Source organism: Callorhinchus milii, unplaced genomic scaffold (assembly GCF_018977255.1).
Source record: "Callorhinchus milii isolate IMCB2004 unplaced genomic scaffold, IMCB_Cmil_1.0 Scaffold5, whole genome shotgun sequence".
Taxonomy (NCBI): domain Eukaryota; kingdom Metazoa; phylum Chordata; class Chondrichthyes; order Chimaeriformes; family Callorhinchidae; genus Callorhinchus; species Callorhinchus milii.
The window spans coordinates 5755353-5773323 of record NW_024704746.1 but is presented as its reverse complement, the minus strand read 5'-3'; the positions used below and the strand labels follow the sequence as shown (position 1 = coordinate 5773323).

The 17971-nt window shown below is 41.0% G+C and overlaps 1 protein-coding gene across 1 annotated transcript in view; it reads left to right on the top strand.

Moving 5' to 3' along the window:
• Positions 1–14428, top strand: part of imp3 (IMP U3 small nucleolar ribonucleoprotein 3) — an 89200-nt gene extending 74772 nt beyond the window's left edge. Inside the window, exons 6-7 of the mRNA XM_007902963.2 lie at positions 12334–12406; positions 13037–14428. Coding sequence (XP_007901154.1) covers positions 12334–12406; positions 13037–13063 — 100 coding nt within the window. The 3' untranslated portion in view covers positions 13064–14428. The remainder of the gene's footprint in view (positions 1–12333; positions 12407–13036) is intronic.
• Positions 14429–17971: the final 3543 nt, after the last annotated feature.

Sequence of the window (17971 nt, the reverse complement as noted above, 5' to 3'; positions counted from 1 at the left end):
TGGGTTCTTGGCACAACAACAAATTACATTTATATAGTACCTTTCACATTGGAAGGACGACCCAAGGCACTACACAGTTAAGGGATTGTAGCCGAGCTGGGGTTGGAATCAAGAGCGGTGGGGGGGTGATGCAGTTGGGGGAAGTTTTTTCAGCCAATCTCAATGCTCGTAATAACGTGCTGCTTTATCCAGCAATATTTCTTACATTTGTGGTTCGGTCAGTGAATCCTTGATCCAAGGTCATTCTTGAAAGTGTTGGCCCTTCTCTGCTGAAGGATATGTGTGGCACAACGTGGCAGCTTTCAGCACAGGTATGTGGCTTTGAAATAGATAAAAGATCTTGTGCAGTGAATGCTGTAAAGATCACCTTCTAGTTGACAACAGCTATTCTGATTTTTCAACTGTTTATCAACTGAAGAGAGAATATCTGACAAACAGCTCAGTCTCTGGCACAATGGAGGACCCTCTTGTATGGGAACGAGTATCAGGCTGCTGTCTGATAGAGGAACTGCAGATGACATCTGACCCAGAGAATGGCTTGATTCTTTCAAGCTGGGAGAATGTGAGATACAAGATGGTCATTCCGTTGCTCAATGATCACACTCCTGTAAGAAAATCCAATGCATAAAAAAAATGAGGCATGAAGTCAAATTTAAGAAAGAAAGAAAGAAAGAAAGGGAATTCAGTAAACAATATGCATACTAGCCTTCACATTGAGCAGCAAAACCACCTGATTTCACCCCGATTCTGATCTGAAAGCGATCTCCGGCATTGGATTATTTTTTTTCAGTGAAATCATTCTTCGCTCTCTGTCCGTGCTGCCTTTTCCCAGCAGATGATGTGTGCATCTGTCTTTCTCTCTCTCTCAATTATTCGGTAATAAGATCTAGATTGAAATCTCCTCTAATGCTGAACAAGTCCTCTGAGGAAAATCATATTGCGATTAGCCCCATTATCCAAATGCGTGTTAACAATATTTTGCCATTTAGTGAATCTTGTTTCCAGCTCTTGAATTCTTCTGTGTTTTGAAATTGTATTACAAAAAGCTCTTGTTTAGATATTTAAGTTTCTTTTTAAATTTTCTTTAATCCCCCCCCAAAAAAAATCCCGTATAATCCTCACTTTTCCTTGGTAATGTTTTTGTCACACTCTATACTTATTCCTCTTCAAGCAACAGCTGTGCTTCTCTGGATCACCTCCTGTTCTGCTTATTGAAAACTGGGAAAAACGTTCCCATTGAAAGCCCGGGAGTATGAAAGAGAGTCAAACATGACAAAAAAGTTTTAAGAAAATGAGAAGAATTTGGTCACTCAGTCCACAACTGTTTGTGGGACACTGAAGTGCGCAATTGGCTGCCGCGTTTTTCCCACAAAATATACGTCAATTCACTTTGCAGTATATTCTGTGAGGGACTTTGAGACGCCTCAAAGACGTAGTTAGACGCTATATCAAATGCAAGGATTATATTGTTGTTATGTGATTTTTAAAGTCAGGGCTTTTGATTCTCAGCAAGAATTGGAGCTACCTGACTGCCTGTAAGTTCGCCTTTGAAACTGAGGTCTCCCTCAGGAGCTTATGTCATACTTGCTTTGTGAAGTGACTGATTCAGGTTTTGTTTTAGCAGCATTTGGTGCATGTCTCCTGACAGTAAAACTCACCTAATGATCCCTTTGAACACGCCTGAGAGCTGGTGTGCAAAGGAATGTCTTTATTTGTGCTGAAGAAAATCTGTTCTGGGTGGTTTGCATCTCTGGCTGAGGTACAAAGAATATAGATAGGAGTTGGCTCCAGGACCTTGCCCAGTTTTTCCTTCAATAATATTATTAATAATAATGTAATAATCCTTGTATTGAATATAGCACCTTTAATGCCAATTTGCACACAGCAATGTTGCACAAACAATCATAAAATGAATGACCAGTTTTATCTGGAGGATTGTTGGCCGAGACATCAGGAGAAACTCTTTTCAAATATTGCTGTCGGATCTTTAACGTCAACCTTTAGCATTCCAGTTTTAACAGTTTTGTCTCATATGTTTCGCCTTCTACAAATACCCAAAACAAGTCATTTCTGTTGTCAAGACCTGAAGGACATGCATAAAAGGATCTAGTTTTGCGAGTGCGTAAATCATGTGCGTTGTGTACCATATGGATTGATTACACAATTAATGAGGGCACCTAGAATTCCCTATGCATTTCAACCATGTGAAAATGCATAGGGAATTCTAGTGTCCTCATTGATTGCGTAATGAATCCTTCTTGTTTGACTTCTAACAAGAACAAGTTGCATTTCTATCACCCTTCTCGCGGGTAGCGTCCAGGAGTGCTAAAAGCACTCAGAATTTTAGAGCTGAGATTGGGAACTTAGCAAAATCGGGAATTAGTTCTACGCCCACTAATCCAGGTTCAAGTTCCAAGAGGCCACAAGTACAAAATATACCTTCTGTCATAATAGTCAAAACCTATCATATTCGGATGAGATGTTAAACCAAGGTCTCATCTGCCTGTTCAAGTGGATGTTAAACATCCCATGTGCTATTCAAAAAGAGAAGGGAGTTTCTCTCTCCTGGTGTCCTAGCCAGCAATCCCCCAATAAAGGTCGTCACTCACTCCATGGCTGTTTGTGGGACATTGCTGTGCGCAACTAGCCACAAAGTACACAGTCACTCCACAGTACATCCTGTGAAGTGCTTTGAGACGTTTCAACGATGTGATAAGGTGCTTATCAAATGAAAGAATTATTATTATACATTATTATATAAAATTGGATGCTTAAGCTTTTGATCATTCATAAAGTTAATCTTCATCTCTGTGCATCAGTGGAAGTAAGGGGAAGGAACCTTTTCGTATGGTGGGAGGAGGTTCTCATCTTGAATCAAATTACTAAACAAACATTTAAGATACTGATTGTAAATCTTGTTCAAGGATTTGAACTGTTCCCTAGTATGAATTCTAATTTTATATTTGTCTAGTAAAAATCTGTATTAGGTGTGTGTTTGCTTTTAATGACTCGCTAGCTGATAGTGCTGTCTTATTTCTCCTGCATTTACAGCTCTTTTATGATTTTTTTTAATGTTTATCTTTTAGCTGCCGAAGCACCAGCCTAATTGTATGCACTGATTATTATTGAACTAATCATAGCAGCATTACTGAATACATTGAGTAATTGTTTTCCTCTTGAAACTTTTATTGATGATTAGAATTGTAAACCTGTCGACAGACATTTTCAGATTATTTTATGGTGTGGCATTTAATGGTTCTGTACAAATCTCAACCTGAAGCACTGGGGATATTTTTCTCCCAGCAATGTCATGTGTACCAGCTCTTAAAAATTCTCAGCAAATATTCCACATTCACTCTGCTTATCTATGCGGAAAGCCGTCCAGCTTCCCTCACTAAATGTGGCCAACTTCTGGGTCGTTGGGTTTGCTTTGACGAAAGTAACCTGATGACCCAAAAGATAATAATAATCCTTCATTTGATATAACGCCTTATCACATCAAGATGTCTCAAAGCGCATCATGGAATATACTTTGAAGTGAATTGACTCTATTTTGTTCGCGAAATGCAGCAGCCAATTGTGCACAGTAGTGCCCCCCAAACAGCTTGGATTGAGTGACCAAATTATTTAATTTATTTATTTTGAAGGGATTATTACCCCCAGAAAGCAATCTGCCAATCGATTAACAACTGGAGTTCTATTTACTGCTCGGTAAATAGAGGCATGTGGAGTAAAGAAACTTGCCTAAGGTTTTATCCTGCCTGGGAATTGAACCCGGATCCTCTCGCTTGTGAGGCGAGTCCTCTAACCAATACTCTACAAAAAAGTTGGTCATATTTAGAGTGCAAGAGGCCAGCTGGTGTTTTGAAGCTTGACAGTGCAAGCTGGCTTTTTGCATGCTTTTTGGTATTTCTTGCAAGTAAATGTAGGTCTCTGCACCTAATTGTGCTCAAAACGAGCCCAATGTTATAATGAAGCACATAATTGCAGGGTTCTGTCTTTGTTGGGATGTGGTCAAAGGTCTCATTATGTACAATATGCAGCCTCACACATTCCATTGAAGGGTGGGTCACTCTACAAGGCTCCCCACCTCCCCCACCCACCCCTACGATGACAGTAGTATTGCAGAAACTTGGCACCAGATTGATTGTCTACCATGTCCTGCTGGTGGACAACATTGGCTGGTGAGAGAACAAGAAAATAGAGTAAGAGAAAGACTGACAAATGTGACCCAGCTCAGATGGATCTCCAGAACTTGTCAAAAGGGGATCTGATGTTGAAAAGTAAAAGCATTTAGCTCTTCTACTTTCCATCCCCAATGGTTCAGTAATTAAGTAAATGCACTGCCTCGAGTGGTACTGAGCTACAGACATCTGCAATGCCCTGCTTTGTTAATCCCAGGGTCTGGTGCTGAAAAAAAAGGGTTAGGGTTAGGAAGGAAGAACCCTACTGTGCGCTGAGCATCACAGTGAAGTGCCTGGGCTTCTGTTTTTCTGATATTTTGGGGGGAGTGTAGGGGGAGAGAAAAAAAGTCCTGATTGCTGCTTGACTTTGGAGTCTGCCAACTCATTGATCTTTGAAGCAGATTGATTCCTTAACTATTTGGGCAATCTGCTGAGGAATTAAATTGTGTTTCTCATTTTGCCGTATGTAGCAAAGTTTCATATGTCTAATTTTCCAGTTGTCAATCGATTGATAGATCGCTTTCCAGGGACTATAATTTGATCACTCAATCCACGGCTGTTTGTGGGACACTGCTGTGCGCAATTGGCTGCTGTGTTTCGCCCACAACATATGCAGTCACTTCACTTTATATATTCTGTGAGGCGCTTTGAGATGTCCCAACAACTTGATAAGGAGCTTTATCAAATGCAAGGATTATTATTGTCATTATCATCAGTACATTGTTTTCTGCTGGCAGAGGCTGGTTTCATGCGAAGCATCCTTGTACACACTTGTACGTAAATGAAACCAGGCTTCTGGTTTACAGAGACTCATGAGACCCATTGCTTTTTGTATGGTGGTAACAATGTACTGAGTGAGACTAATCAAACACTCTAACAATTTATTTTTACTGTGGGTGTGATAAATAAACTCACCACCTACACAGCTGCTGTGCGCATCCTTTGACTTATGTGAACAAACCACCAGCAGGACATGGCGTTTCAGAATTACAGGTTCTGCTGAGGTTTCTACACACCAAGCCTTGTGCCTGACTGATACGTAAAACTTCTTTTTGAAGGCTTGCAAAAATTTCCCCCGTGTCTTGGCCAGTATTTCTCATCTACATTTACTAAAAGCTGGTTCATTGGTCATTCACCTCATGGTGACTGTGGGACTCTGCTGATACATGTTAAACTGCTACTTCTTCCTAGATAATGACTGTCATTATACTTGGAAGTAACTCATTATATGAAGTACTTTCAGATGTTTTGACAACATAAGGCGCTCTTGTTATCAATCTGCTATCACACCAAGCTTGATCATGGATGTAAAACCCTGGATTTGACTCATGAACTTCTTTCCATTCCTCCTTCTTTCTTGTCTCATTGTGACTCAGATGAGCTGTTAATTTTGCCTTCTCCAAAGGAACGTTTCAACATGGAGGATTCATATGCAGGGGATAGAAGACTGCAGTATGTGTGCTTTTCTGAGACTGTTTCTGTATCAAAGTCTTTATTTAACACAGACTGTACGGTGTGGTGTTCGATGAGAAACAGCCATTTCCTGGTTTAATTACTAGAACTCTGAATGAGTTCTCTGAAACAGATGAGGGCGGCCGGAGGTTAAAAGGACACCTTCCTTTAGAAGTGGCTACTGATGTGGCCAGAAGTTGATGCAGAATTCCTTTTCTCTCTCTACTCAGTGTTTTCTCTCTACTCAGTGTAGATCCTTACTGTTCCTCACAACTCTGTGGCACATATAAAAAATCATAAGCTTGCTTTTTTATTTCAGGCTTTCCCTGGCTGTTTACCAGCTGTGCTGTAATCCTTCACGTCGAAGCATTGTGTTTATTGAAGAGCTCGTTCCAACACCTTGTTAATTTTTTCTTAGGGGCAAGCCTTTTCACCCTGCAAGTGTGGGCTTCATGATCTGGGATGATCTCTCCACATTTCCGTCTTGTGCCAAGTTCGATGTCCATAACCAGATTTTTAAAAAACTTTTTGTATTGTTGTGTTCAGTTCATAACAGTTTCATGTGTAATCGGCCTTTACAAAACACACACGAACATCTCTGTTTTTGTTTCCTCCTTCCCTGAGTGGAAGTGCCTTGCCTCCACTTACGTAAGGAAAGTGCCTTGGGATGTCCTCCCGATGTGAAACGTGCTATTCAAATGTCATGTGGTTGAGAGGGTGATATCAGCACAACAAAGTGCTATCCTGGTCTCTTCTCCCCTTGAAAAAAACCCTACATCTACCTCCTCAACCATCCACAGTCAAGCTTGCCAGACAATGGTTTTAGCTGGTTAGACTCCAGCAATTACCCCAACGCACGCACTGGGGTCCCCAAGCCTTGGTTCTTGCCAACCTGGGCCTAATACTCTCTGGAATGTGTCCCTCCAGGGAGAGAGTGCATATTCCATTCCAATAATCTATCTCTGGAATTTCCATGTGTAGGTGGGATGCATGGAATTTGGTTTGAATACTCTTAAAAGCAAGTTTGTTTTACATTGAGGGTTGTTCTTACAATGTGAAATGCCATCCCACAAATGGGTGTTAAAGATGTGTCCATAAAAGGGGATTACCATTTGGATTGGAGCAGATAATTGCAGGGGGAAGCTAGCACGTGCACATATACCACAGGCTGAATAGCCTTCTGTACTGTAAACTTTCTATAATTGTATGAAACAGACTGTTGCCAATGTAAAAGTTATCCTATACTTGCCTGAAGTTGGAGCATGCCTGGAAAGCTGGTCTGTTGCAGTTCTCTGGCTGGTGATTGACATGACTGAATGATCAAGGGTAAAAGATGATGCAAGTGGAGGTGATTTGCTTTGGTCACCACCTTTAAGTTTTTGCTGAATAAGTAAAACAATATTTTTAAGAGGTGTTACCACTGAGACCTGAATTTGAGGGCAGTGTGATAAGATTCAATGGGTGCAAGAAATGGGTGAAGGAAAGAAAGAGGTGTTGATGTATAGGATTTATGTTGCTACTCAGTGTTTTGTTCAAGCCGAAAGTGTGACCGGTACGTTATCAAATCTGCTTAGCAAGACTCATTAACTGAGAAATAACGCCAGAATCAGTTTTCATAAATATATTGCCTGTTTTGGTTTCCACTTTCCAGGCAGGTTTTAAAGCTCTTAACACTTGTGAGCCCATCACTATGATCTCTATGCAAAACCATCTGAGGTGACTCATTCGCAACTTTCATATCCTTCCTTCTCTCCCCTCTCTGGGGAGTCATGTCAACTGCACTTTCGACCTTTTCTGATTTCATGGGCAAGATTAGTAACCCCCTATATGATTCATAGACTTCAGTAGATTGTGTTGGATTGTGGTTTAAGAAGTTAAATGACAATTAAGAAAGAGCCAATGAAATAGAAGCAGGAAATATAAAAGGATCCTGGGAAAAGGAAGCAGGTTTACGCTGGGTGTTTGGTATTGTTGGAGTGGAGATTAAATGAATTACTTAATACACCAGTGTAGTGGATAGCCATCATAGAGCAGGAAAACTATTCATGTTTTTAATCACCTGATATGGGAGTGCAAGATACAGCAGCCAAGTGCAATGCCCAATTTTAGCCCATTACTTCTCATGCTAGGTGTGGTTCCATTGGTTCCATTGTACCCAAGTATTGACTGTTGATGGACAGCGAGTGTTGGTGAAATTTGCGTCATCTTCTCATTCCCACATTTACACTTCTAAAAGTGGGCCTGAAATAGTGATCAGGAACAAGAAACCTTGCCTGATTTTTCTTTTCCTTGTTTGTGACATTGCTGCCAATTTTGGACCAATATTAAAACTGGAATCTGTGGGCTTGGGACAACACCATGTAATAAATTTATCTGCTGAGCTATTGGGTTTTTAGTTATTGTTACAACTCGTGCATAACAATTCCAGCAGGTTGTCTGTTGCCTTAATGGAGGGTGGCAAATGTGATCATTCATTTTCCCATGAGAAAACAGCACAACAAAAGTGACTGACAGCATGCAGGCAGCAGACTCCCAGCACAGAGCAAGTGGATTCTTCACACAAAGGAATCCTGGAGCTGCAGATTCTGGGTGTATGCTTTTATTTTACGATCACATTCAAGTTGAAAAAATAGTACAGACAACTGTAGTGGAAATTCAGTATTCAGTGGGTTGAACTGAACATCTATGGTGCAATTGTACCTGGTGTGTGTGTGTGTGTGCCCGCAAGCGTGCATATGCTTTTCTCCCTATCATTACAGCCAAAGAATGTTCAACATCAACAAACTTGGAGTTCTTCTCCTCCTTTCTGTATCATTCTTGTAGTGTGTATTTAGCCTGTAATTAACTCATCCACTGTCACTTGCTAACAGGGCCATACAAAGCTTCTCAAATGGAGCAAGTCATTTTGGGTGGTGCAGAGTAAATGCACACTGGAGCTTTGCCTTTGATTGATTGCCCTCTGCTGGATGTGACCAAAACTTGTAACTCAGTGAGTTCTGTAGTATGATTCACCATCAGTTATGAGAAGTTCTGACTAACAAATTTTGTTTGATTCTGTCAACTTTTGTGACTTTTTTATTTGCATGGTAGTAGTTCCTTCAATGTTGACTGCTGATAAAGTTTAGTCTACTGCGAAATGACTGGATCTGCCAAGTAGTGAAAGCAAAGTTCTTGTGCGCCGTTGAAGCACGAGTACTCTGGGCTAATTCATGTCCTTCACAGTGTAAAGAACGCTCATGATTGCCTCTTGCTGTTTGTAATAACACTGTCCATTGTTTAACCGTTAATTCTGTCTGACACACTGACCCGTGCAGTGTTCTGACAATCTGGTATAGTGGCAGACTTGATGTTAGGCGACTATGCCTAACAAGTGGGCGCCCCACAGTTCAGGGCAGCAGAGTTGCTTGTCTGCAGTGTTCTCTGTTTGGCCATGCACAATTTCACTTCCCTGAATGCTCTCCAGTTTTGACTGCACAATCGCATTGATATCACACCAATGTGTCCTTGTTTAGGGTGCATTGCACAGGACAGTGGCCTGCGCTGTTCATGCTGGATGTGTTCATATGGATCTTGAGGTCCTTTAATCCTGGAATACTGCAGTTTGAAGTCTTCTGCTTGCACCTTCCTGTAGATGTGTTTCAGCTGGAGTATAATTCAATGGGGATCAGCATCCTCTGATCTAACTGAAAGTTAGAAGTCCACATTATCTTTATTCTGACACCCATGATCACCCTAGCTCTCTTTAATTGATTTATCACATATTAGCTCTGATCTGCTGGATGTGGGGGAGGTGATGTACAAAGCAGTTCTTTCATTTTCACTCACTGGCAGTAAATTGGCAGTGAACCTCAGCCTTGTTTCAGTCAGTTCCACTTAACAGAAATCAGGTGTTGACTTAAATGTAAAGAGAGCAAAAAAGGTTCCATGTGCGGTGGTGGGTTTCATTATTAATATTTAACCGTTTATTTTACTGGAACTGAATATAATTGTTTTTATTCTGTCCAGATTCAGTGTTTGATATTCTTAAACAAGAAGTTTGGTATATTGATAAAAATGTATATTGTGGACAGCATTAGAGTGATTTACAGCTGAAACTGGAACAGAATTTAGTGGAATGTAAAGCTAACTGGTTTGTGGTGTCATCAGCTACAAAAGTGGTTCTTAGAATTGGTGTCATCCCACTCAGCACCTGTTTTATATGTTTGAAAAAAAGCCCCCTCAGGTTTTCACACCTTTCCTAGAGACAGTATGAACTGTTATTATGTGTTGCTGAACAGGGAGTGTTGGTGAAATATGGGTCATCTTGTGCACCTTGTCCGCGATTTGTCGATTTGTGATGTGGACCTCAGTGGTAGGTCTATCTGTAGGCTTTTCAGCCATGGTGGGGAGGGGGGAGTGTGGAGGGGGGAGTGTAGCTCAATCCAGTCCTGCCCCCTTGTCCGACATCTCCATGATTTCAGAGTAGAATTTCTTCCCTTGCTCCCCACTCTATCTCTCCCCCCCCCCCCCCCCCGCCCGAAGAGCGATTCTCTGTACTTTTTGTGGATTGTTCAAAAAACCTTTCACAAATACTTCCTGTTCCATAGCAGTTCTTGAACTATGCCACACAGACGAAAGAGAGAGCCTCCACCCAGAAGTTGCCATTTCAGTGGAACACTTGGAGGAATTTAGGGAAAATAGTACGAGTTTATAAACACACAACAGATGTTTTAGTGTTGGACAGAGAGACTAAATATCAGATCTTGGTAAGATAAATAAAATGAATCAGAATATCACAGGATATAGTTCTGAGACGTTAATATGGTTGAAAAACATCACTTTGTTATTGTTTCAATTTACAAAGTTTACACTTTAACCTTCAATTCATCCTTCCCGCACGAGTACAGTTCTAGTCCTCTGGAGGGTTGGCTACACAGCCTGGTTCACGTACTGAGCTCACAGCAGAGTTGACGTACCAGCATTCTGTCTTCGCTGGTCAGTTACAGTGGGGGGTCCCTTCCCTCAAGGGGCCTGTCTACCTCACACAGAGACACCTCTCCACCCCTGGACACAAGAGACCTGTCCCCCTCCACACACCCACACATACAGACCCCACTCTCCCCACCTTCCCCAATAGACTTGGATACTTTTACACACATAGAACCTCTCTTTCCTCCCCCAAAGATCTTGTTAAAATGAGGTGCAGGAATTTCCAGGAATAACAATATCCCCACAAAATGTGCAGTTTGTTGTGTAAACACGGGCTAAGTAACAACTCCACATCATTCAGTGGTTTAACTTGTTTAAGCTACGGTGCCATGATGTCTCTTCTCTAAGAGCAATGGTGGGGTAACTGTGCATGCTTTCTCATGTGGCATCCTCTGTATATCAGCTTCACTCTGCCAACGCACCAGAAACAGAAACAATGCTTGCCCTTTGAAGGAACTTTAACAGCATGAACCATGTTATGTGGAAATCACAAGCTCCGTATAAAGCCTGAAGCAAGCATCCCAAACGGTTTATTTCCTTGAACAGTTGGGAGGGTACCTGTTTGATTTTTCCCTTAATTCTTCCTCCCCCCCACTTCCCCCAGCTCAGATGCGGAAGGAGGTGGTAAGAATTTCGAGTTGAGGATAGAATTTCTGGAAGTAGGGAGGGGAGAAGGCTAATGGTGGAGGTTGTCACTTGGCTGGATTTGATGCCTCTCCCAACAAGCCCGATGTTAGTTACTGGAAAAAATATCTAAACCGTTTTATTGTTTGTGTATAGGGTGCAGCAGTCGCAGTGAAATTCATTGCAAAGGCAGTGCCCCCACCTAGTGGAGAGACAGAAGTTCTGCAAAAGTACTGCACTGAACTATAAGATGAAACGGCGTGCTTTAATGTATGCCACAGTTTTTCTTCTCCGTCAAAGAAAAGAGCTGTCAACTGTGTGATCAGTTCGTGATTTCACCATGGATTGAATATAGTTTGGTGGGGATCAGGAGGAGCATGTGGAATCAGTTGCTTGAAGCTACAACAGTAATAATAATCTTTGTATTTGACAAAGTGCCTTTTATCGGGTCGTTGATACATCTCAAAGTGCTTCACAGTATTTACTGTAAAGTAAATTACTATATTTTATAGGTGAAACCCGGCAGTCAATTGCGCACAGCAGTGTTCCATAAACAGTGGCGGATTGAATGATCAAATTATTATTTTTTTTAAGGGATTATTGCTCCCAGAAAGTGATCCAGCAATTGATAAACAGTCAGGTTCCTACTAACTGCTGGGTAAACAGGTATGTGGATTAAGGAAACTTGCCTAATCTTTCGTCCCGCACAGGAATCGAACCTGGGACGTCTCATTTACAAGACGAGTGGGCTAACCACTAGACTGCGGGACACCATTATTTACAACAGTATTGGGGATATTGGGGTGGCTGGTCATCGAGATGAGGGACCCACAGGACACAATGTTGACAGTAAAGGGTGAGGTCAGGTTTGAACATATGTTGAATATCCACATGGGACTCCAGGTTTATACTCAGATATTTTTCTATTTAGTTCAGAAGTAACATGCAACTTTATGGGAGTCTTGGTTGGTTCATACTGGTCTCCTGATTAAGTGCCATCATTTGGAGGCTGGAGTTCACTTGCCTGCCATGCCTTCAACTCTGCTGTCAGTAGGCTAGTTGACTCAGAGGGTATTAATACGACTCTTTGTTGGTTAATCTACAGGAATATGGAGGACTTTGTTACCTGGGTTGACTCCTCAAAGATTAAGAAACACATAATGGAGTACAATGAAGAGGTAAGAATTGCTAATGTTCTGCTTGAGTCTTTTGTGTTGCTTTTTCTGATTCACTTGCATACGGGAGGGGATAAACATCGGCACAGTCTGTCTGGGCGAACTGGCCATATAACACCACACTCTTTGTAACTTCCGCTGCAGATGGGGGGAAATCACTGACTAATATGTCGCAGGAGCTAATCGACTATATTTGCTTTCATCACAGCAAGTCATGCTCTTTTATGTTGTACTTTTTTGAATGCTGCATCCATGTAGTGATTACAGTAGGGTCAGCTCTAAAAAGAAAAGGTGTAGTCTTAAAAATTGTCAATATTAAAACGATTGGGGAGAAATTCTGGATCTAGATTTACTCTCTTATGACGCATTTTATAGCATTTCATAGCATAGAATTTTGGCAAGTAATTTTGGTCGGTTTTCTATGATAATAATAATCCTTGCATTTGATATAGCGCCATATGATGTTGTTGAGACATCTCAAGGAGCTTCACAGAAACACTGTTAAGTGGATTGACTGTTTTTATTTTTAAATCCAGCTCTGATACTTTTCAAACCTGTGTGGCTATTTTGTTTAACAGGGTGATTGGTGTAATACGAGAAATGTAAATCGTATTATCTTTTTTTCCTTCACAGAGAGATGACTTTGACCTGGTTGTATAGTTTCAACTCTTCACAGCAACTGCCACCTGCATTGACTTTCTTAAATTGTCAGTTTCCTTATTGATGCCCAACACTGAAAGCAACCTGTTGAATTACCTTGAGAATATATTGAGGCAATATGTTGCCAGCGTCTACAAGGAACTCATTGGATTTAAGTTTCTCATAACTTGCTCAGTCTATTACAGTTCAGATCTAATATTTAAGTGGGGTGTCATCTCCGTTATATAAAATGTTCTCTCAGCACAAATTAGTTGATAAGGTTCCAGTGGTGGTGATTTACCCGTTTCATGTGAAATGCCTTGTCAATGCAAACTTCAGACAGTTGAACGGATTCGTGGCAACCGGATCCCATGATTTGTGATTCAAATTGATCTGCATTCACATCACTTTTGCTCCTCTTTCCCCCTCTTCTCGCATCCCACTATTGCACCAAACAAGAAGAGAGGAAATCAGTTTAATTTGTTGCACACAGATGCAGGCAGTTCTGTTATCTGAATGAATCTGGCAGACAAATAGTTGCTCTTTAACAGAGAGCACATGTGCTATATTGGTGCAGTCCTTCCATTATTTGTACCTAAATCTGGCATTGAAACATTTACTGCTTCACTAAAGGCATGTGTAGTGTACTAATTCAACCATGGCATAATTTAGGATTGAAACAACCATTGTTTCGCAAAAGGCAGATATAATATGGACATGCCATGAAAGGACAGGTTAACTAGGAAACAGTGGGGAATGTGATCTAGTGAGGTTTTAATGTAGTTTATAGAAGCACATGAGCAAGATCTATTCTTTTCTCTCTCCTCCTCCAATCCCCAGGTCATCTAAAATTGAGCCAGTATCAGGAAGCCAGATTTACAAGGCCAAAACCCCATGGAGAACTGAGTAGGTCTTCCCTAGTCATCAACCTGTGACTATGGGTAGAATGATGAAATTCAGCTTGTGTGCTTTGCCTTCTACAGTACCATCATGCAGAAGAGCAGGTTAGTTCACCAATAGGTTAGTTTCACCAATTCAGGATCTCACATTTGTGTGTACACTGTCTCTTGAGTTTTGAAGTTGGCTTTAGCATTCAAAATTAGGGTTTTAAAATAACATAACTTCAAGTGTGTTCTTTATGAGGAGAGAAACGATCAATGAACACTGCCTCTTGGCAATGTTATTCCCAACAAATTCTTTAAATCGTGAAAGATACTGGTTGATTTTTGTAAAGGGAAATGATGAGAGCTCATTCATAAGAGAGGCCTGCAGTATTGGAGCCTCCAAGCCCTAGTTCTCCACAACTTCCTATTGTTGATCTGAAAGGCAGTGTTTGTGTTTTTCAACTTTCTTTTCTAAAAAGCAAATAAAAACATTTCTCTGTGATTTTTCTTTAATTTCTTTCAAAATAACCAGCGATACAGCAGTCCCGATCTCTTTCTAGGTTTATACAACAGATGACATGGAGCAACAATGTTTCTTTGTAATAGAACTCAGGAGCGACAGAAAAGTTTATACTCTAACTCTAATCATCAGAAATTGTCTTTTTCATTGAATACTGACATGGTAGAGATCAAGCTAGCTGATAATTCAGACAGCAGGGTCAGATGCTGACTAACTGAACTAAATTGTCTTGCTAAAATTTTGCACATTAGCAGGGAGTTTAAATGTACTGCTTACCTGCAATTCACACCTCTCTTCACTCTCAGAGTGACTTGGAAATTGCTAACCCAGATCTCCATGACCTGGATGAAACAATAAAATCTTGTTCATTTCAACTCTTCAGATAGAGTAAAACCAGTAACTGGGACTGAAAGGAATGTTCTTAAAAGAGCCAGGACAGAAAAGGTGGCCTGAATCAATGGTTGATTTACAATCTCTGTTGTAAATTTATATGGCTCTAGAATAATCAGTAAAATAGTGAATCAGATTGGATATTAGTGGAGAAGATGGTGATGTTGAGGAGGGCCAAAGTGGAGAGGAAACGGAGCCCTGAGGAAGCGTTGAATTGATGGAGCAAGACTAAAAGAATGAGCCATTTACTGAAGCACAAATGCATCTGAAGTACGTGTTCACCTGTGTTCTGAAATTTCAACCTTGACAGACACACAAAAGTGATTGGAAAGAAAAAACAACCTTTAAATTTTTATAATTTTCCTATAAATACGGTAAGTATATTTTACTGTGAATCTTGTGAATTGTTTTGAGGCATCCTGCCGACATGACAGGTGTTTGATTTATCAAATGCAAAGATTAATATTATAGTGCCTTATCAAGTGGAAACATCTCACAGCCAAGACTGCTCTTGCCTTTTCAAACAGTGCAATGGGATCTTTCACGTCCACCTGAACAGACAGATGGGATTCTATTTGAATGTGGCACCATTACCACTGGGTAATGCACCACTGCTGAATACAGCATCACTTAGCAGTGCAGTGCTGAACACAGTACCAATGGGCAAAGTAGTATTCAATACTACACTGTACTGTCAACTTAGATTAGAAGCAAAGTGAGGCACTGTCGTGTAGATTTTGAGACCAAGCATTTAGACTATTTTACAGCCAAGCATTGATATGGGCGTTTTCCATTCAGAGGGCATGTATAGACAAAAATATTTCTGCCATTTATTTAGTCGTTGCTCCCCCTCTAGGGGACGTGATTGTGCGAGATACGATAATTGGGGAGAATAGTTGCAGCTGCAAGATTAACATTGAGAAAGTGCACATGCTTGCACATTCCTTACGGCATTGTACGACATGGTTAAACAATACACTGAGGAGAATGAAGGGGGAGAAATGGGACAATTTTACAAGAGGATTACCAGTAGTACGGACAAGAGTGAGTTAAGATCAATCTAGTCACTCTGGGACTACCTTGCGTGAAGCGAGTTATATAAATGCAAGTTGTTGTTATTCATTTCTCCAACCCTTTCCAAATCCCGAATTTTGGGTTGATCGCAAATGCATTAAGGCTGCAATTAATAATTAGAGTGAGCTGGGAATATCCAAGTATCTTGCAATGTAGAATGCTGCTTTCCAAACCAAGAGCCAACTCCTAGAGCAATGTGAGACGCAAAGAAAGTTAATTCCACAGTGTCTTGCTTTTAAAAATATGTGACATTTTTACATTTAGGGGTATCAGACCATCAGACCAACTGGTGACTATCCTCCTTCTGGGGAGGGGGATGTGAATTAGGTAAGCAGGATGTGTCCCTCCAGGGAGAGAGTCCGCATTCCATTTCACAATCTGTCTCTGGAATTTCCATGTTTAGATGGGATGCATGGAATTCTCAATTTGGTTTGGATACTCTTAAGCATGGTGATGGGTTTCCACTTGTGTCAGACACTCGGCTGACAAAAAAAAGGGCTATCAGTGAGTGTAATAAACCGTGTTGAGTTGGCACTGTGATGTGAAAAGAACATCTCAACACGTGAATCTGGGGAAGCCCCAGTGGTGACATGCATAGAGCTGCAGCTTACTGACTGAGAGCTTGCTAGTTCGAATCCTGCCCGCTTTATGCTGTTCACTGGTCTCAGCCAAGGCTGCAACCAGCCTTCCCAGGATAAAGACCACATGGGGTTACTGTTCCTGGTATATCTTCAGCACCTTCTACTGAGAGTGCATCTGTTTGACAGCCCAGCGAAGAAAGGTTAAGTCCAACTGTTGGTGCTGTCATGTGTAATTGAAGACTAATGAAGATCAGAACTCTGTAATTTGGCACTGGTGATTCGTTCAGTGCCAGTCTGTAAGTAACTTTTTGCTTCAGAGGTCCACAAATCCATTCAGTGCAATTTTGATGTATCCACCGGAGGGGTTGCGTGTCACTCCAAAGTGACGGCTGAACAATCTTTCGCTGTGTACAAAATGATTAAACTTTTCATGTTTAAGGAACAGCTGGAGGGGGGGTGTTAGCAAACAAGGTGCACGTGGGGGTCAGTGAAATCATCTCAGCATTAGTGAGGAGTTTCCACTACTTGTAATCATTAGGATAGATATTTGTGAAAGATTTTTTTTGAAAAATCTTTGCTGGTGGCCTCACTGATGCCTGGCAGGAATGCTTTGTAGCTTTTAATAATAATAATAATCCTTGCATTTGATATAGCACCTTATCACATGACCAAATTACATGATCAAATCTAGTGCACTTTCCCAGCATTGCTCCAGAGTGTACGTGTAGATAATATCCCAATTGGGGCTTGCACCTACAAGCTTTTGACTCTAGCGTGAGTGCTACCAACTGAGCCAGGTTGAAAAGTAAGCCCTTTCTCTCTACATTACCCTTCACTAGTCACAGCTATGATGTACTTAACTGAGGTCAAAATAGGTTGGTTGTCAGAGATGGTGCTTCTCATATCTGGGGATTGGGAAATTGCTGGTCTCACATATCTGTGCTGCTTACACGTGTGGTAGGTGCACTTGCTATGTGATGCCAATGCTGTTCTCTACTGATTAATCAATGAGGTTTACTCAATAGGTTCTTAATTAGTGGAATCCACGCTATTTTGCACTTGGGTAATTACACTGCTGGTGGCTGCCTCTGAGTATAAGTTCTGCTTGTTCTTTGCCAAGGGATATCTATGCTGCTGCTCATGTGGGGCTGCTGTTCTTTACGGGTTGAATTGATGCTGTTGAGGTGATTCCATATAGGAGCATTGCTCCATCTCTCTCCCCATTCAACTTCCCAAAAGATTCTTTGCATCTCTCTCACCATCTAATAACCTCGAATCCTTTTAATTTCCAGGGATTTGTCTGTGTTATTTTTGAAACCCTTTATTAGTTTATTGTTCCATCATCTCTGCTAGTAATTGGTTCCATGTTGAGCACCCTTTTATTGAACAAGCATCTACTTCCATTAATTTTGTGCTTGTATTGAACTTCTGACTTAGGCTATGCTTTGTGAAGGTATTTGGCAGATAACTATGCAATTCT